The sequence below is a fragment of the Denticeps clupeoides genome, chromosome 3 (assembly GCF_900700375.1).
Source record: "Denticeps clupeoides chromosome 3, fDenClu1.1, whole genome shotgun sequence".
NCBI lineage: Eukaryota > Metazoa > Chordata > Actinopteri > Clupeiformes > Denticipitidae > Denticeps > Denticeps clupeoides.
The window spans coordinates 8,724,306-8,748,030 of NC_041709.1; the positions used below are offsets into that span (position 1 = coordinate 8,724,306).

General features: G+C 41.8%; 1 protein-coding gene across 1 annotated transcript in view; it reads right to left on the reverse strand.

Moving 5' to 3' along the window:
* The window catches only part of mapkap1 (MAPK associated protein 1), a 35,826-nt gene that overhangs the window by 8,462 nt on the left and 3,639 nt on the right, over positions 1-23,725 (reverse strand). Inside the window, exons 3-9 of the mRNA XM_028974828.1 lie at positions 23,618-23,707; positions 23,351-23,499; positions 15,113-15,285; positions 11,693-11,869; positions 8,650-8,759; positions 705-812; positions 436-576 (exon numbers count right to left, since the gene is read on the reverse strand). Coding sequence (XP_028830661.1) covers positions 436-576; positions 705-812; positions 8,650-8,759; positions 11,693-11,869; positions 15,113-15,285; positions 23,351-23,499; positions 23,618-23,707 — 948 coding nt within the window. The remainder of the gene's footprint in view (positions 1-435; positions 577-704; positions 813-8,649; positions 8,760-11,692; positions 11,870-15,112; positions 15,286-23,350; positions 23,500-23,617; positions 23,708-23,725) is intronic.

Sequence of the window (23,725 nt, forward strand, 5' to 3'; positions counted from 1 at the left end):
CATTTGCTGAATGTTCTTATCAAGAGTTGAACCTCAACATTTCTACACTGCATGCAGGGAGTCTGAAGGCTGATTACTGACTTCCTCACTTTCTAGCTCAAGGAACTGCACCTCTTCTCCCAAGGGGCTAAATAAACGTTGATTACCCCCGACCTCTCAACATAATCATGCTCTCAACGGCAGCTTTCTGTAAACAGGAAGGGGCCAGCATCCAATAGGAAGTCCTCCCTCCTGACCTGTGCCTGACCTCTCCAGCACAGATTGACAATTTTTCAAAGTGCAACATTTAGTTACTCTGTCTGAAACCCAACCCGAGGCGTGCAGCTCATTTGGTTAACATGAACCAGACATGGATTACACAGGAGCCACGTTAAGGTTTCACATGTCTGCGGGGGTGGAGCAAGGGCCTGAGTGGGATCGCTGAGGGATTCTTACCGAGCTGCACATCGGTGGTGAAGCGCAGCTTGTGGATCATGCTGATCTTGAAGGATTTGTAGTGATGGCTGCTTAGCATGTCCTGCACTGTAGTAATGTCTATGGGTGGGTCCTCTTCTGAGCTCTCCTCCCCTCTGGAGCCTGGAGACAGAACCCAAGTAGATGAGGAGAGAGAACAACAACCAAAAAAAAACTCGCCCTGAGTGTGTTTTTAACAGCCATGCACTGGGAGCTGCTCCAGCTTGTGGGATCTCCTCCATCACACTCACTGTTTTCCCTGACCAGGCAGAACTCCAGGGTACTCTGACTCTCCAGTGTGCTCTCCAGATCCACTGCCACGTTGGGCTCTGTCTGCTTCTCCAGCCGGTACATAGGACCTGCACAGACACGGAAAGACTTTTAGAAGGAGTCACCACAGGTCCACACAGGTTATTTAAGAAAATAAAATATAGACATGTTAGACATGTGGGTGTGTGAAACTCTTCTTGGGCTTTGGGTTCATTCTGATCACAAGATCACCAGGGTCAGGGCCATTCTCATATTTCGTTCCACAGTGTCACAGTCACCCGACACAAAGGTCAGTGCTCCCTCTCTCCTCCCTCTCTCCCTAACACCCACTTCTATCCTTCTCCAGCTTCAGATGTGAGACAGGCACCAACGCTCCCTCTTATGTTGGTGACCCAGACCAAGGGACCAATTGGATTCTCTTTCTCCCCCAACCCAAGGGTGACCTATCTAGATCTCTAACTGCCAGATGCAATCATGCATCTCCAGTGAAAAGACCAACAATGAAATAAAGTACAGTTGGCAATGGAAACAAATAATGACTGCAGAGCTTGGAATTGGATTCTTTGGTTGCTGCGATGCTTTGTTTTATTCAATGTCAGACAGAAACCTCCTTCTGTCTGCAGAGTGGACATGACAACGCAAGAGCTCAACTTAAACCAACCTGCCAATCTGTGTTTAAATGCGGGTCTGTGCCTCACCTATAGAAGACTAATCATGAAGACTAATTTCACATCAACAAAGTTACATCCTATATAATGACGTTGAAGCTTCATTAAAAAAAAAGGTAATTAAGTAAAACATGCTTAGCCTTTTTTATGAAATATTTTACAGAAATAGCTGTGACATGGCCTGATTGGATTAGCCGAGTGCCGGTGACGTGTGCCAGGCGCACTGCTGCATTATATCCACAGGTCTAATTGAATCGGGCCTGTCCTTTTGAATCAATACCTGCTGGGGCTGAAGGATGCCACCGGATAGCTGCCTCCCAAAGGGTCCGCAGATGACTCACAATCACCAAGCGCTCCCAAAAGGGCCACGCCATTCCGCAAAGGTCTGCATGGGGAACTAAAGCCTGACCCAAGATATGTGTACATTTTTTTTTATTTCCCTCCTTATTGCCATAATATGAAAAACCACTGAAAAAGATGAGAATCTAAGTAGGGCAAAGGCTTTGGGCAATATTTACCCTTTTACAAATACCGAGGTTTCCAAAATGTCACCAGAGCCTTGGAATGCTGATAACCTCCACAGAGAAAGAAAACAATATGCCTTCATGGCCTAAAGCGTCTCTGTGTTCAACAGTTTGCCGGCAATGAGGTGAACACTTAAGTACGTTGTGGCCACGTGGCTTATGGCGGTTTACGTGGTTTATGGCGGCTGTTGCGTATGTGCGTGTGATCAAATGCACATGCTTGTGTATCAATATCTGCACAACAGTCTGTGATCCCTGCTTCCCAACATGACACTGAGGAGGAGAAGAGGGTGACTAATTCACAAACACAAAAAATGACCTTTTAAATCCCTGCACAGGCACTGGTGACCTGGTGAGAACTTAAGGGCAGGACATAACCTGCAGATATCCTCATTTTTGACATTTGCGAAAATATCTTGCAATCTGCAAAAGTCAAGAGTTATTTTTACCAGAAATCATGTAATATTTTCAAATTAGCTTGAAATTATGGCATTTTCAAGAAAAAGTGATCAGAAAAATGTAACAATAACCTACAATATAATATATGTAAAAGTTACATTATATATGTTAACAAAATATATACAATGTAAATATTAAAAGAATGCAACACTTAAAGCTGTTATAGATTTTCTCATCTCCCTGTGGTCATCATAAAGCCAATTACATAGTCAGAAAAGCATTTTGGGAATATTTAAATGCTCTAAGATGTTGTTCATCTATAAAACAACAGAAAGGGTTAATCAGTTTATTCTTTTCAAGATACGGGGAAATAGCAACCTTTTGTGTTTTTTCATCTACTTATTCATAAAGCCTAATGCAAAAAGTCTATTCCAGCACAAAGATGGGCATGTACATTTTGGAACGTTAACACGCAAAAGCTAGAATTTTGCTGTAAAATTCTGATGTGGCGAAACACAAGCTCTGCACGGCCGCTAAACAAACATTAGCATGGCGCAAACATTGCCTACCGCTAAAACAGTCACATAAACACACACATATATATTTCCACACCCGGACAGACACACACAGCACTGCTGCCCACACCAAACATGCCCTTGCTCCTCCCTTTGGGCTGCAGAGCTCATTTGCAGTTCAAACACACACAGTGCCCAAAGCTCAGTCATCACCTCCTCCCAAATGTCAGCGGCGTTTACCCCGATAACGCACACTGTGTCCATTCAATCCCCTCTTATCTGGGCCTACAGATGCAGCTCGCTTTATAGCCCACGCCTATTCATTGTGCGTGTCATATTTCAGAATAAAATAAGCCGGCCGTGACTGCCGGGGACCTTTGGTGGTGTTGCACCATTTTAAAAACCCAGTTAAAGAAGCCGCTCTGAGTGCCAGAGCGTAACGTTACATTTATTGTCTCATTGTCTCACCCATGCTGTTTTACTATTTTTTATATTTTTGTTTCAATATTATATATGGTGAAAGCAGCCAGACTGAGATTACGTGAAAAGAAACAGCCCAGACTGAAGTGCTGCTAGTGATAAGCGTTCAGACCAAACCTTCTTTGTCTCCGCAGGTGCAGGTTATAACAGCTCGGCTGATTTATCTGTCCAAATCACGGCAACTGAGAATCGAAACAACTGAAAGGGGGGGGAAAAAAGAGAGGATTTTTTGTATTCATGGTTCAATAGCAGGCTGGCGAGGAAGTGGATACATCACCCGTTGATTACAAATCTATGTGCAAAACAGATACTGGGACACAACTGCAGAGTCAAAAACATCATCATCAAAAGTGAGTCTCGAAGGAAATGTCGCAGTCAATAAAACACGGACCACTGAAGACGCAACTGAGACCTCCCAGGTAATTGCACCATTTCCCCTGGAAAAGGCTATCATTAGATTAGATCATTTCTCATTTGGTAGATGAATTACTGAATGCTACCACAAGAAGGTGAGATCCGTGGCTCTGGCCTGGCAGGGGAATCGAGGCTCTCACCTGCGACAACAGCCAAAAAAAAAAAAAAAAAAATGCAGAGGAGCGTCTGACTCAACCCCCCATCTCCCCCAAAAAGATACCAAGAAGATGCAGCCAGAATGGATGGAGGGAGAAGATTGGAAAGACTACCCCCCCCTCTCCAGTGAGTAAATAAATAATCAATACTCATCTAAATGCAAATGGGAAGTGAGGCCACTTCTGATAGCCAGGCCTTTATCAACTGGCCAGTTTTCCCAGACTTCTACCACCACCTAATCACCATCACTCAGTCTCAGTTCACAAACCTCCTCCTAGCAAATGGCCAGGATCAGCTGAAACCATCAGAGCAGGCCATGCACCACTGCCTGCAAGCAGAGGGGTTGTGCTGGGCTACCCCTGTGTGTGTTTGTGTGTTTGTGTGTGTGTTTGTGTATTGAAAAACTGTGATGCAATGTCATATTTGAACAAACAAATAAAACATATAATGTATCACGTGTGATATCACCGTTACTTCACAAAGATGAGAGCACTCTCAAATTGTGTGGTTAAAAATTCAGTCCTTCACCTCACCTGCCCTCTGGAAAATGCCATGCCATTATTGGAGATTTAATAAAGCCCATAGTTCTCTATTTTTCCGTTCAAATATCCCCTGCCTACAAGTAAGCAAGCAAATAAATAAAGAATTCTCACCATGATCCTACCCCAAGTCGGGCTATATAAATTTTAGGTAAAATGCATTTTTATTGCACTTTCTATTTTAAACAGTAAGTGAACAAGGTTTTCAGTTCAAACCTCAAATAAGAATAACTCATAAATAATAAAATAAAAATTACCGAAGACAAAGGGCTAACAAAAATATGATTGTGGTAGTGGTCTATGGACAAGACGTCTGGTCGTCTAGTCCTTAGACCACTACCACAATCATATTTTTGTTAGCCCTTTGTCCAGATTCAAATCCCACGTACTACCATTGTGTCCCTGAGCAAGACGCTTAACCCTATGTTGTTCCGGGGGGGGACTGTCCCTGTCACTACTGATTGTATGTCGCTCTGGATAAGGGTGTCTGATACATGCCATAAATGTAAATGTTCTTGTAAAAATAAATAGCAATTGCACAGTACAATGATAAAGTGCAAACAAATGAAGAAAAAGAAAGAAGCCTATGCACAGAATTTTGTAACATACAAGATAAAATAAAATCTTATGTATTGATTCTTCATTCACTCATTATTATAGCTGGTATTATAGGATGGCTGAATGTGTTTGGAACCCTGTCAAAATATGACTGCAGTATTGACTAGAGGTGTGAACCTTCACTGGTTCAATGCCTCGATATCGATGAATCACAATGCATGCCATACATTTTCCAAATGGTCACATGATGTTTTCAAATACAAGAAAAAATGTCTCAAAAGCCTGTGTGGATGCTTCGATTTGCTACAATGAGCAGAAAAAGGTTTGTATTGTTCTCTTCCACGATGGTGGCCTGTAACCACAAGAAACTTTAAAAAACAAAATATCTAATTTCACTTCAGTGAAATCATCAGTGAATAAGTAAATGTCAGTTTTTCAATGTTTTATCAACTTGGTCACAGCATAGAAATGAGATGTTTTCTTTTGAAAAAGGTTAGATGTAACTATATACCTGATTTGTAGAACAATAATTTCTTTTAATATCTAATACCTTTTGATTAACATTATTTTATTATTAATTCAGGTAAAAATTGGTAAACAGTTGCATGTCAAAACCTTTATTGAAATATAAAGTGAACAGCAACACTGAGTATAAAAAAAAAAATCCAACACTGATGTTACTGTGATATCTTAGTTCAAAACAGAATTCAAAATCTTTCAATTCAATTGATTTAAACTCAACATCCAATTTCAAATGACCCTGATGGGACTATTCAGACCGTGTACAGATTGAGAACATGTGTGAGAACTGTACACTGTGTGGACACTGCTACAATGAGCAGAAAAATCATCTGTGCTCAGTCCGAGCTCCCCACAATGGCAGAGAAATGCCTGGTTCAGACGTCCGTGGTGTCAGATGAGCGCGTACTGAACACAGACCGTTTTTAGAAAATCTAAAGATGCTTCCAGGCCGAACACGCTGTGCGGCTGAATACAACATCAACTGTATATATCTATGGTGCATATATCTATTAAGGTTGCCAACTTTTTCCAACCCCAAATGAGGGACATTTTCTTGTAGGTGCGCACACTTGTCTCACTCGGTCACAATTTGAGGTTGCTGCTCAGTCTATTCTTTTGTTTGCCCCCTGGTAGTTGGCTATTCAAATGTTAATATCGCTGACGATCATCTTAATTTAATTGTGGCAGCCAAAATCGTGATTGTGATTAAAATTCGATTAATAGTGCAGCCCTAATCCAAAGTTACACAGTCTGACTGGTGTTATAATTTTCATTTGGGGCACATTACACAAGCATCTTCTAGTATATACCTCCCTCCGCTCCACGCATGATGCTTGAGCTCTGGCTCTGTGGTCCGTGCAACACTTGAATCTTTCCAGAGAAATGCAGAAGACGGAGAAGAAACGTTTTGACAAAAATCACACAAACCAGAAAAGATTAAAAAAAAAAAAAAAAAAAAACGATGAATAAGAAGCAAATAAATGAACGGTGTCGCAAAGGAGTGGGAGTTCTGCTTGCCTTTGTTCAGAAGAGTGTGCGTGTGTGTGTGTGTGTGTGTATATATATATATATATACGATGCATGTTTATACGCGTATCCACCAGAGACACTGCTGCCAAGAGAATAAAGTTGTTTTTTCCCCCCACCTTCTTCTTTTTCTCCGGCTAAAGAACAGTGAGACATGTTGCAGACAGAGACAGGAGCTTTCAGACAAACCTGTCAAATATGCAGTTTGCAGCTCTGCACAACAGTTCCATCCCTCTCAATAACAACTCTGACAAATATAGTTACGTTTGAACACCGCTGAATAGTGCTCCGCAGTCAGTCCCCAGCCTCAATTCTCAATGGTATTTTAAAGCCATTTTCTAAATATAGAGTTAGAAGAGTATCAAACCTCAAAAAATAAGAAAAGGGGGGAAAAAATTAGATTTCTGTTGCTTTCCTTCCACAGAGAACAGAGCAGCATCAGATCATACAGTCATCATCCTTCATTATCACCAAACTATAAGGCGCCAGCAAAGAAAACCCTGCTGATGCAGGCCAAGGTGACACCTGACGAAAGCCGGAGAGGCGTCTCCTATTGTCCTCCTGTAGAAGTTGTTGCTAAATGAGGGCTTATTCCCGAGAGGCGGGGGGTTAAAAGAAAAAAATCAATGTTATCTTTCCACAAAATGCCCTCCAGTGAAATTAGTGGTTGAACTAAAAATACAGATTCGAGCACCACAGGAAGAGCTGCCACTGTAAGCAGCTTTGAAGGCACTCTGGCTTATCAAGGTGGTTCAGGGTGCATTTTAATGTATTTGAAGTCTACAGTTAAAAGGTCTTGGGACAACATTTTGTACGTTTGGCTATATTCATACGTTAATCTTCCAAACACTCAACCAACAATGGCCCGCAAATTGATATGTGCTGACAAATGAAGACTATTTCTTGACAACAGTCCAATTGTGAAAGTGGAGAGGTGCAAAAAGAGAACGCAGAACAACAGAGTGTCCGGGCTAGAGAGGGTCGATCGCGATCTTCAGCACATCTGTTCCTACTTATGCCCATGGCCTTACTGACACTCTCAAAAACCACACACACAGACCCCACCGACCACTGTCCCTTTCAGCAGTCAATCACTGAATGGAAAACAAAGCTCACGTCTGGGAAAAGAGTTGTCACACAATCATCCACGCCTGTCATCCAAAGCAGACTATCTGTTTTATCACAGTTTTTTTTTTCTTTTCCACCTGCTTCACAGCGTTTAGAAGAGCTTTGCTGAACATTTGACAGAAACGGAGAATGATGATTGATAAGCAGCAAGTTGCGTGACTGCTGAAGTTCCGTTGATGGGTGGTGGAATTTAGACGGAAGGAACTGATCGTCAATTTGGGGCAACAGAGCTCACCTTGCTTCAAGTACAGTATTTATAAGATATAAAAGCCCGAGATTAGATATTTAAATAGCTGGCACAATAAAAAATGTATAGTAATAACTTGATTATTTTATTTTTGTGATAAATATATTATATAAAAGTTAATAAATGAATGAAAGCTGATTTAAATATGAGTATATCCATAGCTGATAAGACCAATATTGAACAATGTTAAGTTCTACACCATGGGAAGTACTAAATTGTAAATATATCAATATATTAACATATTCATTACCCCTTATAAAGCCACCTTTATCACCATCACAGTTCCATCAAATTTCCATTATGCTACGTCGGTAATATTAATATTATTTAATCATTTCCACTGCTAATGCTGCTCCATGCCCTCAACCCGCACCAAAGCCAATCTCCTATCCACCCCTTATCAGAGGTTGCCACTCTACTTCATCAGTGTCTGACCGAGGGCTATCCGTTACCCACGACTTTTTATATTAAATCTTCAGCCTTTATCTGATCCCCAGCAATCCGGCCATGAGAAATTAGACATCACATGCCAGTGTGTTATCACCCATCTCAGCAGATGGCTCCTCTCACACCTTTAGCTCCGAGAGGCCTGAGCAGCACGCTACAGCACATTCTACATGCCGCAATACTGCACTACTACGTTGGGCCTATCTGGCCATGACTTATGATTTCATTTTTAAGGAGGGTCGTGGACGTAAAGCATGAAGGTAAGACGTTTCTGATTGTGGGTCATTATGGGTGAACTTCTACCTGAGCCTTTCTGCGATCCTTTCCGTTTTTTGAGTGCCTTCTGCAGAATCTCCTTCATGGTCACCTTCAGGCTGTCCACAGGGATCAGAGAGAAGCCATGGGCTGCGTTTCTGCAGTAAGAAAAAAAGAGGAAGGAAAAATATATTACAGAATGAAATTGGCAGCATTGGGACACACAACAGCTACAACAAAAATCTGTTGAGAGCTTTTAATCATTGTTTTTTATATATAACAAAGGGTTTGAGTCACTGCTCAGAGACGGAAAAGAGGATAGCCCAGGAGACATGGAAAAAAAAAAAAAATAAAGAGAATCATTTGCACACAAAGCTATGGCCATTTAAATATATCACTTCCATTGATTCCCTCTCAATGATATCTCAAGGTTTCATGTACCAAATGCTGCTTTTATCAGCATTTGTTAGTAGATTCAGTTCTGTTCCTGCATTAAACTGATATTATTGTACCTCTTTTGTTACTTAATGTTCAAATTGAACGTATTTATTGCTATAAAGCAAAATGTTATTAATAATAAGATCTTAAATAAAGCTTCAGAAAAAAAGGACCAGTGGGGGCTAAAGACAACATTTTGTGGCTATAATTTAACAGTTCATTAGGATGTCTCATAAAATGATTCAGTGATGCTGAAATGGGACCAGTCATCATCCTCCGAAAATTGTGTTGAGGTCAGTGTGTCAGTCCTTCAGGTGCTTGGCTAAATTTGATACTTTTGCACCTTCTGTTTGCACCCCTTGAGTGTGAGGAGGCGGGGCTGTTTGGGTGTGTGTTTCAAATCATAATGTACATCTGACTAAATACCGTGCACTTACAAATAGTCCATATTAACATAATTAGCTACAACTTCCATTTTCTTCATACCAGGAAAACTTTTGAAAATTCACACATGGGCAGAGTTGGTCATGCAAGTGATGCATGACCACTGCAGCAGATGTGTTTAAGAGCATAGTGCTCAGGGAGGAGAGGACACAGAGTGAATTCTGTTTCCCTTGCTCTTCAACAGTAACAACAGCAGCAACACAAAAAAACAACCCAAGGCCACAGATGGAAGGAAAACAAGCCCCACTGTTCCAGTCCAAGGAGCCAAGTGTCCACTTCCATTTAGTGACCCTGACCCACATCAAGGCCAAGTGCTTTTGACAGCGTAAGCGGCCAGCAGCCTTCACATTGGTTTGCACGTTAAGCTGCTGAGCGCCATGCCTGGCCCGGCCTAGCCCCTGAGTGGCGTCTGATCCCCTACACCGCTGCTTAGCGAGAGTCAGGCCCTGGGCTTGGCGTTACCACATCAGCAGCTCTTGCTTCAGGAGGTGGCAGCTGACCCTTGGTGCACCGCTCCCCAGGAAGCTGGACCAAGGCCCAGGGCAATAAAAGAAAAAAAAGTGTGTGGTAGACAGGACAGTGCAAGCAGCTGTGCCTCCGCTACCCCCAACAAACACACACTCTACACTCCAAAAATAAGATCTTTCAACAGCTCTTCAGAACTGACAAAATATACAATCATAACCACGAGTCAACCGAAGTTTCCAACAAGAACCATGGACAAATCCTGTTTAGCATGTAGTAATTAAATATACAACTACATACATAACACAGAAACCCTAAAAAAAAAAAAAAAAAAAGGTAAGGATTATAGGGTGTGTTGGGGGAGCAGCATGTTAGTGACTTATTCCATTGAACACATTCCACATAATTAGCAAAGAGGAGCTGTCTATGGTGCTGATATATTGTTGTTTTTTTTTTTTACTAGATTACAACACAGAAACAAACAAAATTAGAATGTGTAGATTAAAATGTTTAGCATTTTATGTTACATTTGTCATGAAAATGTGAAAACTGAAGGACTTTTTACATGTTAGAGAATGTAGAAAACATCAATACCGCAGTGTAATACTGCAAAACCCAGCACCAGTCCAATACTAGTCTGACTACTCTCAGGCAAGCACAACGCCACCTTTGTATTTGGAGCCAAGCTAGTGTCATCAGCCTTGAAATGAGGAAACTACCGAGACTACATCATGGAGGCTGTTTGGATTTACAACAAACTGAATTTTATTTTCATACAGACAGAAGACTTTTCGTTTTTGCCTAAAGCATCTGACTGACTAGGCTCAGGCTCAGAAATTGAAAGAGACTTGTGTCACTGGGGGAAAACAGCTTCTTCCTGTTCACAGCTTCTAACTCTTTCTTACAGATGCAGATAGACTGGCCACGGCCCATTCACACCAACAGCAAGACTCAGCAATATCTTCAGGGTATTTCCGATCTGAACAACATGAGCCTGTTCCTGGACTGGAACAGGCCACGCTCAGGCCTGCATGTAAGTGCAGCGAAATCTGGGCCAAAGTCCAACATACACACACATCATTTTATCCTTTTACACTGTGGTAGGAGACACTGGCTTCTTTTTTAATGCAGTTTTAATACAGACTCTTTTTAAAACAGTCTCTGAAGAGCATTACATTTTCTTGAAAAAAAGGGAAAACAGGTCATTTCAATGTTAAAAGGGCACGATGGCACAGGACTCGTTTCACTGTGGATAGTGATACACTCTTACCAGCTTCAGCCAGCATCTTCACAAGGTCTTTTGCTTTTGTTCTGGGATTAATATGCACATTCAATACCAGAACACGTTCATCTCTTGGACTCAGTAGCCATCTCCTTCCAGAGCGGTATGATGGCTGGACATTCCTATGTTGTTTATACTTGCGTATAATTGTTTGAACAGATGAACGTGGCACCTTCAGGCATCTGGAAATTGCTCCCAAGGATGAACTAGTTTTGTGGAGGTCCACAATTCTCTTGACTTTTGACTTTGTAGAAAGTAATAAAAAAAGATCTCTAAAAAAAAATTCACTCACACATTATTTTGACATTTAGCAAATAGAAATTATTTTTGGAATCCAAATGGCCCTAAAACGGAAAGGGTTTTGTATGATTTGAAAAAAAAATTATGTGTCTTTTTATACAGTGTATGTACATGCCTGGACAAGGGAAATCTGTATGAATGCTTTGGATTGATGGTACTTACATTCTCACAAAGAGTGACTGCTTAGCTGCCAGGCCAGGGGAGGAGTACTTCTCCACAAGTGCCAACGTGCTGAAGCCAAATTTGTGAATGGGTTCGTTTGAGTCCAACGGTGGGAAGTCTGTGTCTACTTCACCATCGTCTTCAGCAATGTGGAGGCAGTACGCATTAACGTTCTCACTGTAGAAGAGAAGGTACCATGAGTGAATGGACAAATACACACACAATACCAGGGGTGGGTAAGCTTGTGGCAAACATTGGGATTGGTGAATAGTGTTGATGACATCATTTCTGCAAATGTCCCCTATAGGCGGCTATCCTCCTTGTCCCGTCTTTCTCCTTCTCATTTGCATTTAAAGCTACACACAGCGAAACTGCGCATCCTGGGGAAATCATTGTGGGACTGACTAAAAATGGCTTTAAATCTGCACCACTGCTGAATTTCAGAGGACTTCAGGTATAGTATTTGCGGAACACTAAGACCTATATAAAAATAAAAAGGGGACCTTTAAATGTGTGCATGCACACAACTAATTTGCTTTATGTCTAGAATGGGACATTTATACATTAATTAACATCATGGTCAAAGTTTCATTGTTGGTGAAACTAAAATGTAATAGCCAGATGCTAAAGTCCATTTAAACGTTGCACCTCCTCACCATTTTTGCATCGTTCTTGCACTAATAAAAAAATATTTACCACTTGTAAAAAAACAGTTGGGAAAGGGCTGAAGTTGTTCAGCTCTATACGCAACACCTGGTAGAACGCCAGACATTACAGATCAAGGTCAAATAAATGCGGTCACAATCATGATTTGAGTTGGGCGATTCTGTACCAATCTTCGATGGGCCGGATGAGGCCCACAGGCTGTAATTTGCCCACTTCTGCACTAGGCCATCTTCTTCACCCTTCACTCTGGAGAAAGCTTCTGACAACTTTCTATCAGCATTAGTATCTCTTCAGAAGAGCAAGTATTTGCTCCCATTAAACAATGAGCCTAGGGGATCCATGAAGCTGTTTATAGGTCATGGGTTGGGTTTCCTCTGGTCATTTAGGGTAAGTACCAACCACAAAACCACACAAGACCATCTGTTTTGGAGAAGTCTGATTTAGTGTCACAACACAGTCTTCCTGAAAGACCGAAAATCATTGTCCATTTTCCTGCTTCCAACACAAATCCAAGAAATGACTGTTTCCTTGCTGCATTATAAACACTTGAATTACCATTGTGAACAGAAATTGTTTTTTTTTTTTTTACTTCACCTTGCAGTGGTTTTAACATTCTGGTAGATATAGTGTATAAATACATGGGTCATTAAAATTTCCTCATTTGGGAATACCACTGTGCGCCCCAGTTTGGCATCTCCCTCCAGTTTCCAAGTCAACACAACAGAGGGGTTATGACCGCCTCAAACCCTGAACAAGAGCAGCACAAACAAAACAGAGGCACAATTTAAGCTGTCGGCCAATTAAAAGCATGGGTAATTAAAATGGAGGGAACAGTGGGGGGATTGTTACAAAACTCTGCTTCTGTTTGAGTACACAGGGTACTCAGTCTTTTTAAGGCTTTATTTTTGGTATCTTATTCATGTGAGAAGACAACCTCAGAGACACAAATTGCATCAAGACCAAAAACTAATGTCATGTGGGAGGGTGGGTGTGAAAACTGAGAATTCCTGTCTCTGATACTGGAACAGTTTGTACAAAAGCAACGGAGGCTTTTAATGTGGCGTAACATTTTCATAACTGCCTAGGTGCAATGAGAAAGGAATTGGTTGATTGGTTCAAGTTTGAGTCATCCTCTGTACTGTATGAAGTAGTGGTCAGTCGATAAAAGCCTTTTCAAGACAAGTGGCATCCGTGGGCAGGTGTTTTGTAAAAATAAGGGCACATCTCAAACAGAGACAACTCTTTTGTGTTAATGCACAATAAATGTTCATTAGTACATGAGTCACATTTGTTGTCACATTTTTATTCCTAACAATTCTGTCCCAGCAGGAGTGGTGCTCCCATTAATAGGGCACGAGCAATCACTGAATGGTCGGTTAGAATGAAAATGAAGAACATGAGTATGAAGGTGTCTGTCAGCATAATAAAATGTATTTTATGTAACAAAAATAATAAATTTTCAGTCAAAAGTGATGTTAAAACATGTTTTATGATACTATTATCAGAATATTTGCAACACTTTGTTAGGTTTTATGTTGCAGGGCTTTCATGTTTAATGTAGGATATATAATGCAATAATAGCTATAAATTAGCCTTCAGTCTCCTCAGAGGCATACTGGGAGAAAACCCCTCACTGCTGGACCGGAGAGGAAGTGTCTTAATTTTGGCTGACACCTCTCTGGGCCGTGGTCTGAGTGGGAGAGACTGGCTGTCAGAGCTCATGTCAGGTCCTCTCCCTGAGCAGCACAGGGTAGAGCCTCAGGGAGCACAGCTATCTGAGAGGTGAATCTCACCCAACCTCTCCGTCATTCTGCTCTCTGCTGCATCTCCGCAGCTCCTCGTCTCTCCTTTGCTCTCCTTTTACGGTCCTTCATTTCAATAGCACTGGGCCTGACGTTAAGTAGCAGCAGCAAAGAACAAATTGCCCAAATTCCTACATCTTCAGTGCTAAAAGACTCGATTCTCGGTGAGAATGTCTTTGAAAAAGTTCTTCGCTTCTGCCTGTGAGCCCGAAGACCATATTCACAAGGGCCTGCCTGGGGGTGGGGGGGCACCTGTAGGTGAGGCTCATTCCCAGCACTGCTAGAGTCTCCCGGGCTCTCTGCAGCAAAGCACCCTGGGATACAGGACTTCTCATTGCTATGCCATTCATGTCGCACCTCAACCACTGACTGTCAGGGGTGGCCTTTGTTGTGGCCGTCTGGGTTTCGCTGTGTTTTTTTTCTCTTTGTTGTTTCCCCCTTTTCTGTTTTTATTACTGTATTCACTCCAATGTATTTAAATGATAAATCTTCATATTGTGCCATCTACTGGGGAACAGATTCTTCTGCTGATCAGAGGGCCATCCAAGGATACTATTCAGTGAAGAGAGAAACAATGGGCAACACTTGCAGAGTGCAGAGCGCTAAAGCCCAAAGAAACCAAGAAGCAGCCAGCAGCACAGAAAAATAACACAATCACGTTGCATACTAAGCAAATGCACTTGATGAGCATTTTATAAACATTTAAAAATAATAATTAGGGAATAAAGTTGCATAAAATAATCTCCAGCTGTCTATATCTGTATAGACTGTAAATAAAGATTTAGAAAAAAAATTAACAACTTTTGAAATGATTTTTATTGGTCTAAATCCATAGTTATAATACTGCATTTCCTAAAGATTATTTTAGCATAATTTCTGATGCTGCTCACGCACATTTTGTGTCACAGTTGCAGTTCCAAATGGAGGGTTAAAGAGAAGAGAACACACTCACTTGAGTTTGGGTTCCCGCCCCTCACTGGTGTACTGCCAGCAGATCAGTCCAATGAGGTCATGGACCCGAGCGTTGGCCATGGTGACGACAGTCATGGGATGCAGCTTCTCCTGAGCAGACTGCATCGAGAGGTAGACATCGATTTTTTTGGTTGCTGTTGTACCTACATGGCCCTGCAGGCGGGAAAAAAAAAGCACTTTAAATTAACAACAAAGAGAGGACAACATCAGCAACACAAACTAAACGCAGCATCCCGGTTATGGGCCAGCAAGCCCATTCCCAATTACCTGAAGCTTTTAATATCAGACGTTACAATCAACATTTGTTTTCTACAATCACATAATAATTTGACCGAGGATTCAATTGCATGTCATTATGCTGTCTGCCGCACCCGGGAGAACGTGTCAAAGAGTGAGCGCGAACAGACAGGCGAGGAGGGAAACAGGTGCGAAGGCCGTTAAAAACAAAATGATGCAGAATGACAATCTGAACCAAAAACTGCAGAATGTCAAAAAAGGCTGTTTATTTCCCCCCACCCCCTACAAAGGTGTGAGAGCCCAGGGCTGAACCTAATGCAAGGAGGCATCATGCAAACTCGTCTGACAGCTTTGTGTTCACTTCAAACCATTTGAGGAACAAAGCAGCTCGATCCTTCACATTACCATCCTCCTACCATCGAATGCCACTGCTGCACAAAGCTAGTCTTTGTTCCATACATTTGTAATTAATTTCTCCCCCCACCCTAAAAATATTGTTTATTACTGTTCCAATAAAGGATTTCTCGGATAAAATAATGGGTTTTGTGAGCGCCTCATGTTGGCAGAAGTGATTTCTTAAACGACAAGTTTATTGTTTTATAATTGTGCCAGAGCTGGAATCGCAAGGCCTTCTAGGCTGACCCGCGATAATGATGCATCAACCATCGCGTCTGAGTGAAAATGGCAAATTATAAAAGCATTTGCAGTCTCCAAACATGAACAGGCTCTGAGCTCTTACAAAACGAAACAACCCCAGTCATGTGCTTCCCATTTTGGGGAGATAAAAGTGATAACCACTACTGTTGTGCATTTCTTGTGAAGTCATTAACACTTTTCTTATAGTTAGAAACACCCGATGACCCTGAGTGAAGTGATTGTCACATGTGATACACAGCTACACAGAACACGGTGCACACAGTGAAATTTGTCCTCTGCATTTAACCCATCACCCTGAGTGAGCAGTGGGCAGCCATGACAGGCGCCCGGGGAGCAGTGTGTGGGGACGGTGCTTTGCTCAGTGGCACCTCAGTGGCACCTTGGCAGATTGGGATTCGAACCGGCAACCAATTACGGGGCCGCTTCCTTAACCGCTAGGCCACACTGCCCCTGGGTTCACCACTGAGGATGTGTTCATGCTGCACGATGTGTATGTAATAACTGTATTTCTTGTGAATTCATTAACATATTTCATAGATTTAAGAAGCTTACAAATAGGCCAAGACAAAGAGAAATATAAATAAAATAGAAAAAGATAAGAAGCATGGCCAAGGTGTGCACCGCCATGTTGAAAACCAATATGCATGGGCAAGTTTTCAGCGACTGAATTGGTTCAAAAAGTAAAGCAGATACTGATATGAAGGAACTTCAAGCATAAGAATTTTAGTTAAAAAAAAAGTACAAAATGTACTTTCAGATTCAAAATGTAGTCCAGATTCAGGCAGAAGAACAGCAGCAGCACAGTTCACAATATGTAAGTTCACTTGAGTCTTATGTCAAACAATTTTGCTGAATGTCAGAACACGTACACCTCCCATAATCAAGACAATCAAGTGGCAACAAGGAAAGCCATATTCCATGTGAATGTATAACATTCCAAATTATTTGCTTCTTGAAAGGGTTCAGGGAAGCACAGAGTCTTCATGCTCATCTGTACTGCTTTTTCTTTGGAGCCAGATACAGACAACCAAATCCACATTAAGGGTGGAAGTAGCCTAGTGGGTAACACACTCACCTATGGACCAGAAGACCCAGGTTCAAATCCCACTTACTACCATTGTGTCCCTAAGACACTTAACTCTAAGTTGCTCCAGGGAGACTGTCCCTGTACCTACTGATTGTAAGGCGCTCTGGATAAGGCCGGCTGATAAATAGGGTTACTTGGCTCACTCTCATTCTGAAAACTGTACGAATCTGGACTTTAGAATCATTCAAAAGCTTGGCAATAAATTCTGAGAAAGCTGCTGTTGATGGGGAACAGTGACTAGCCTACTGTAAATTGGTACATTGGTCAGTCAGACCAAAATGTCTTTTCAGAATCTATTAAACAGTTTAGTAGGAATAAAGATAAATGATCTCTTTACAAAGCCTAAAATAATACTGCACAACTCAAAAAACGTTTACGGAGCCCAGCTCTCCCACGTTGCACTGAACTCCTACTTTGTGAATTCGCCTCCCCCTCACCGCGCTTACGCTTTAATTGTAGACCTGTGTTAAAGGCCTGCTCCATAATGAGAGGCTAATGTCTAAGAAGCGATGGGGCCACGAACGAGCTCTGAGCGGCGGGGCCGCGTACGAAGGCCTGAGCTCGCTGACAACAGGCCATTACCTCAGCGTGTGGGAGCTGAAGTGCCGGGCACTTTAACATGACAGCCAGCGCTCTGCACAGAACTTCCCGGCGGCTTGAAGTGCTGCCAGAGTTCAATTTGTTAGAAGCTGGCGGGCTACCTCAGAACATAAGTACGTTTTTTGTGGTTCAACAAAGTTAATTCATCCAAATGACCTACAGCATTATAAAGCTGATTGCAGATGTGACAATGGAAAATGTGGTAAAAGAGAAACAGAAACAATGGAGTCTGTGCTTTAAATGAACATGGACTGTGAAATAGCTGATGTGGTCTGATTGATGACTTTATAAAATTAATAAAACCAGCTTTAATTAGGATCATTAGGATGACTTCATTTCTTGCTCAAACTGATTTTTCCCCTCAGAATGGAGATTCTTACCTACGATACATAAAGAAAAAAATTCCGAGCCCTCTCACAGGAAAGCTGGGTACGGGTACGGCTCTACAAATGAGGGCTGAATGATTTTAAGAAAAAGCGCCACTCGCTGATTTTTGAAAGGAAAGCTACATCTTGCGGCGAGCACAGTGAACTTTGGGTCACGGGGCTGTGGTGTGACGCGAATGTCGGAGGAGACATGGAACCAAATCTCGAGATGACGCAAAGTAGCGGATGAGTCTCCACCGTTTCCTCTGCGAGCGTGTTCAGCGTACACTGCAACCCCCACGGAGGCTTGACGCTCGCACAACGAACACAACAAACAGGGAATCGGGGTTGAGGAAAGCAGGAAAAGGGGTCGGGCCAACTGGAGTTGAGGCGAGTTGAGGGGAGCAGAGTTGACGCCACATTGACAAACACTGACAGAGCACCGGCCGGCCATCAGAATGCCAATTAAATGGAAAACGCGTCATCCGCTTCCGCATTCGCCCCACCGCGGCATGGTGGCATCTGCCTCTCTTCTGCCCGCATGCCCAACGCTCCAGTCTCTCGCTCACTGACTGTCTCCAGCCAACCCAGCATGTCTGTGCATGAGTCTTCCTGCAGCAATAGTGCAGAGTCTGGGGTTGCAAAATAGTGTTGTTATTCAAATTCGTCATGTCGTTCGGCCCTACTACAAATGGTCAGCTAATACCTCATTAGAATTTCATTTTGGCCTTTGTCTTTTATTTTCGCTATAGTTCCACAAAAAGGGATTCAGGTATAGGCAGGATGAATTCATTTTAGACGTGACATTGGTGTTTTTTTTCTAAACCCACGTGATGTGTAAAGCGCTGCTGAGCAACATCCTCCTGTCTCCTCAGTGCTACCTGTCTGCACATAAATCTTCGCCACAGTTTAATTCGATCCATAGCCCGCTACTGACACGCCACGCTGCAAATTTCATTACGAAGACTGTACTTTTTAACTGCTGTCAGAGTCAAGCGGGGCTCATGTAAACATCTGCCCTGGCTCCACTGTGTGGTCGTCTCCCATTATGCCTATCTTAAATCACAAGCCTGCCATGAATCTTAATCTGCTGCTGATGCAGTTAGACCTCGTACGCTCGCAAAAGGCTGCATAGTCTTCCCTTGTCCTGAACGGGAGAGACAATTAACCCGGATCCCCACTTGCAATTTACTGCGGCTTTCTGCCAGAGTGGAGCTTTGGGAGGAAATATATAAATGACAGATGGTGAGGTGTAAACTGTCATCAGAACATGATCTCAGTGTGAATACCAAAGGACGCATTATAAGGAAGAATGTGTACAGCAATGGAGGAAAATAAGCCAAAGTGGACTGGGCCATCTGTTGAAATGAGTCATGATTTCTAGCAATACTGGTACTGCGGCAGCACAGACAGAAGAAACCATGGGCACACAGCAAGGAGCAGAAAAGGTTAAACCTGTTCAGATCATGCATTGCGACAGAGCGTTCAGCTGTTTGACTCTCTGTAAATATCAGTTGCAAGAGCTAAATACTAGGCGCGCAATTTTAGTAAAATTGCTTACTTGGTTGCTTAGCAACTAGGGCTGCAACAACGAATCGATTGAATCGATAAAAATCGATTACTAAAAGAGTTGGCAACGAATTTCCTAATCGATTCGTTATGTCGCGCGACGCAGAGATGTTTGATTATTTAAAAAAAAAAAAAAAAAAAAAAAAAAAAACTTTATTTGAGTGCGGAGTGAACACACTCGGTCTCACTCGCGCACAGATGCTAGCAGAGTTTGCCGTCTCATAGACAGCACGGAGCAAAAAACCCAAAAAAAACAAGCAGAGGTAGAGGAAAGATACATGGCGGAGGAAGAGAAATCCGCGCAAAAATATGCAAAAGCGACATGACACGGCACAGGAGCACCACGGCAATGATCCAGCACCTGAAACGCAAGCATGTTGGAGTGTTTGAGGGGGAAGAAGGGAGTTCAGCAGCAGGGTAAGTCACTACAGAATCCTACTATTGTTCCGTTTTGAAGTGAGGAACGTAATGTCCCTGGTGCGGGTGTTTAACTCGCCGCGGAGGAGAACTAGACGGGGACTTACAGCGCCACCTACAGGTGTGGAGGGGGGAATGAAACAGCGTTCGGACTCTGCGTCTCCGCTTGGACGACTCGCATATTGTGTCCCTGAGCAAGACACTTAACCCTAAGTTGCTCCAGGGGGACTGTCCCTGTAACTACTGATTGTAAGTTGCTCTGGGTAAGGGCGTCTGATAAATGCTGTAAATGTAAATGTTTACCCGTCATCCAGCTTGACAAGCATGACAAGTTAGCGTTAGCTTGTTAATAACAGTAGTAAAGCAGGGGTGCTATAGTTACTTTGCATTAAAAGACTAAAGACATGTTTTATTCACTATCCTTTTTTGGACCATTCATTTTTCAATCTGTTGTCATGTATAGCTACTCTGCAAAAAAAGCTTTTCTTACATAGTAATTTTGTCTCGTTTCCAGTCCAAATATCTAAAAAATCTTAAATCAAGATTACGAGACAAGAAAAATGGCATGAGAAAATTAAGTGATGCTTAAAACTTCTGTTTGAGATTATATCTCATTAAGATTAGTTTTCTTACCCCATTGGCAGATAATTTTGCTTGTTTTAAACAAACAATCACTTAATTTTGAGATGTTTTATCAGAAAAAAAGACAATTTCTTATGCTATTTCATGTGTCTAGTAAATGTATCTTGATTAAGATTTTTTAGAGATTTGGACTGAAATCAGGACAAAACTACTAAGTTAGAAAAGCATTTTTTGCAGTGTGTGTGTGTGTGTCAGTGTGTGCGTCTGCGAGTGTGTGCATCTGCAGTGTAGTGTAGAGAACAAGTTCTGACATTCAAACAAATCCTGTTAAATTTTCTGATTTGTATTGTTTTTTTTCCTTCTTCTAATTATTTTTTTATTTATTAAATTATTTATCGTTCTGGCAGCTCATGTGGCACTTTATTTAAAAAAAGTCTATATTTGGCAGATGTAAAGCATACATGTGTATGTTTTTTGTGTTAGTCAATTTTTGTTTTATTATTATTATAACAGCTCAAGGAGCAACATGTTCTGTTCTGTTTTTGAATAAAGGGTTGGAAATGAATGCTTTTCTTGTTTTTTTTATATCCAATTCTACGATTAATCAAAAAACAATCGACAGGTTAATCGATTATTAAAATAATCGTTAGTTGCAGCCCTATTAGCAACAAAGAAAAAGATATAATACTAATTATATTGAGCAATTTAGTAACAATATATAGTGCCTTAATTTGCATTTAAATGTAAATGATCCGCCAAGGTCCCACTAAAGTGCCACTGAGCAAAGCACAGTCCCTACACACTGCTCCCTGGGAGCCAGTCATGGCTGCCCACTGCTACCAAGGGTGATGGTTAAAAGCAGAGGGCACATTTCGTTGTGTGCACAGCACACCGTGCACACAACGCAATGTGTCCTCATTTCGTTGTGTGCACGGTGTGCTGTGCTGCAGTGTTTCACAATGACAGTCAATTCACTTTCTTTTTTTGCGTCTTGCTCAGGGATACAATGGTAGTACAGTGGGGTTTGAACCTGTGACTAGGCGGGTGTGTTACCCACCAGGCTACTGCCACCCCTATATAAATACAAGTGCAAGAAAACAACAGCCTTGACAAAGTCCCACAAGTCATGCCGAAACCCGTGATTGAACCAGGGACATTTAGATCTTCAGACTAATGCTCTCCCAAATGATCCATTTCGGCCAGTCATGTTAACTTGCAATGCTCTGTTTTCAATGCAAATTAATCATATACACTGAATTCAGCACCTGCTCATGTAAGAAGACTTCGTGCCATAATTGCAGTTTTCATTATTTCCTTTTAGTTGCTATTACTGAAAAGCAAGAATATTTTAAATGAATGAGAAGGTGTTCCCTGGTGTGCTTCACATTAGGGCTGCACGATTTAGGGAAAAAGACATATTGCGATTATTGAGATCAATATTGCGATATGCGATTGCGATATGATAAACATACAAACTACTTATAACCTGAAATGCCCAGTGCTTTCAAAATACAATATTCTACAAAATTAAATAAATCACAAAAAACTCTTTTACATTACTGTCGAACGACAAACCCTGGTAAGGCTAAACAACTGTTTTGATTATATTTGGCCATTATAAAATCCTTAACGTTGTTTGGAGGCTGACTTGAACTCAGGGATGCATAGCTTTTCTAGCTTAGCTAAGGTTAAGATTTGTAAACAGAGGTGAATTTCTTTAGGAAATCTTCAAAGTTTGAGAAAAGTTAAGTAAACAGCTAAGAACAGTCTAAATAGTTAATGCCTACGTTTAGCCAAAACGTTGTTTGGAGGCTAACTTGAACACAGGAATGCATAGCTTCGCTAGCTTAGCCTATCTTAGCTAAGGTTAAGACTTATAAAACGGGGATTTAATAATGGCCAAATATATTAAAAACAATAGTCCAGCCTTACCTATGAAATGTAATCCCTGGTTTGGAGCATACAGCGGTTTGTAGAGCCCCAAGCAGCACAAGAGTGAGGCATTTTTATGCACTTCTCTCCATAGACATGTATATGCTTCATGCCACAGCAGAGCCTCTCGCAATATGGCGGCGACGTTGACGTACGATGCAGCGCGTCATGCGGCGTCTAACCATATGTCTCCAAATCGAAAGTCATGTGACCAAATACGTCACATCCGACTGAAGTGAGACTCGCAAACTTTGAGAGAATGAGAGAATGGATCGGATATGTTGCTGATCCAATCCATGTACTAATCATTTAAATCGCAGCTTTTTGCGTTCATGTAATCGCACAGACTGACATCGCGATTACGATTGCGATTAGATTAATGGTGCAGCACTACTTCACATCAACCAAAATGCATTGTGTGTTGGTGGTTGCTGGTTTGGCAGCAGGTCAGTAGCCCTGGAAAATGTTCAGTGTTGATAGATTGTTTTGGTTTAAGTTGATGCCCACACCCACAAAGTGAATTTGTTTCATCTACCAAAAATACAAGCAAATTCATGCTATTATTGTGATTAACTCAATTAAAAAAAAATATTGTTTGGCACCACTAATATATATCAATATATGTACATTGGCTCCATTTTTGCCTGCCTTTTCATTTTTCTCACCTCATATTGGCTCACGGTGACTTTCAGATGGGTGTTTATCACAAAATAACACTGCAGCCCAAAACCCTCATCAAGAAGACGAGAACATTTCCTGTATAAACACCTACCTTGCCGTCAAACTTTGAGTACTCGTTGAAGGGGTTGTTGAGCTGCTGTGGACACTGTTCCAGTCGGAGGGAGAGGGTGGACTTCACTCCTGTGTTCTTAGGCCTGTCCTTAAAGTCCTTCTTTTCAAACAAGGAGCCCAAGTCTTCAACTAGGCACGCAATTAGGACACGCGGGGACAATTAGAAAACAATGACATTAGAGCAGGATGAGTTTATAACATCAAACGAATTGACAAAACTCCACAGTATGAAGAATTCACACAATACCTGATTGGGAAGTTGCTCTTTCTTTCCACTGGACATTTTTGCATTTGATTTGGTTCTGTCTTTCCTTCCTCAGTCTTTCCAGTCTCTGAGCTTGAAAGCAAAGTGATT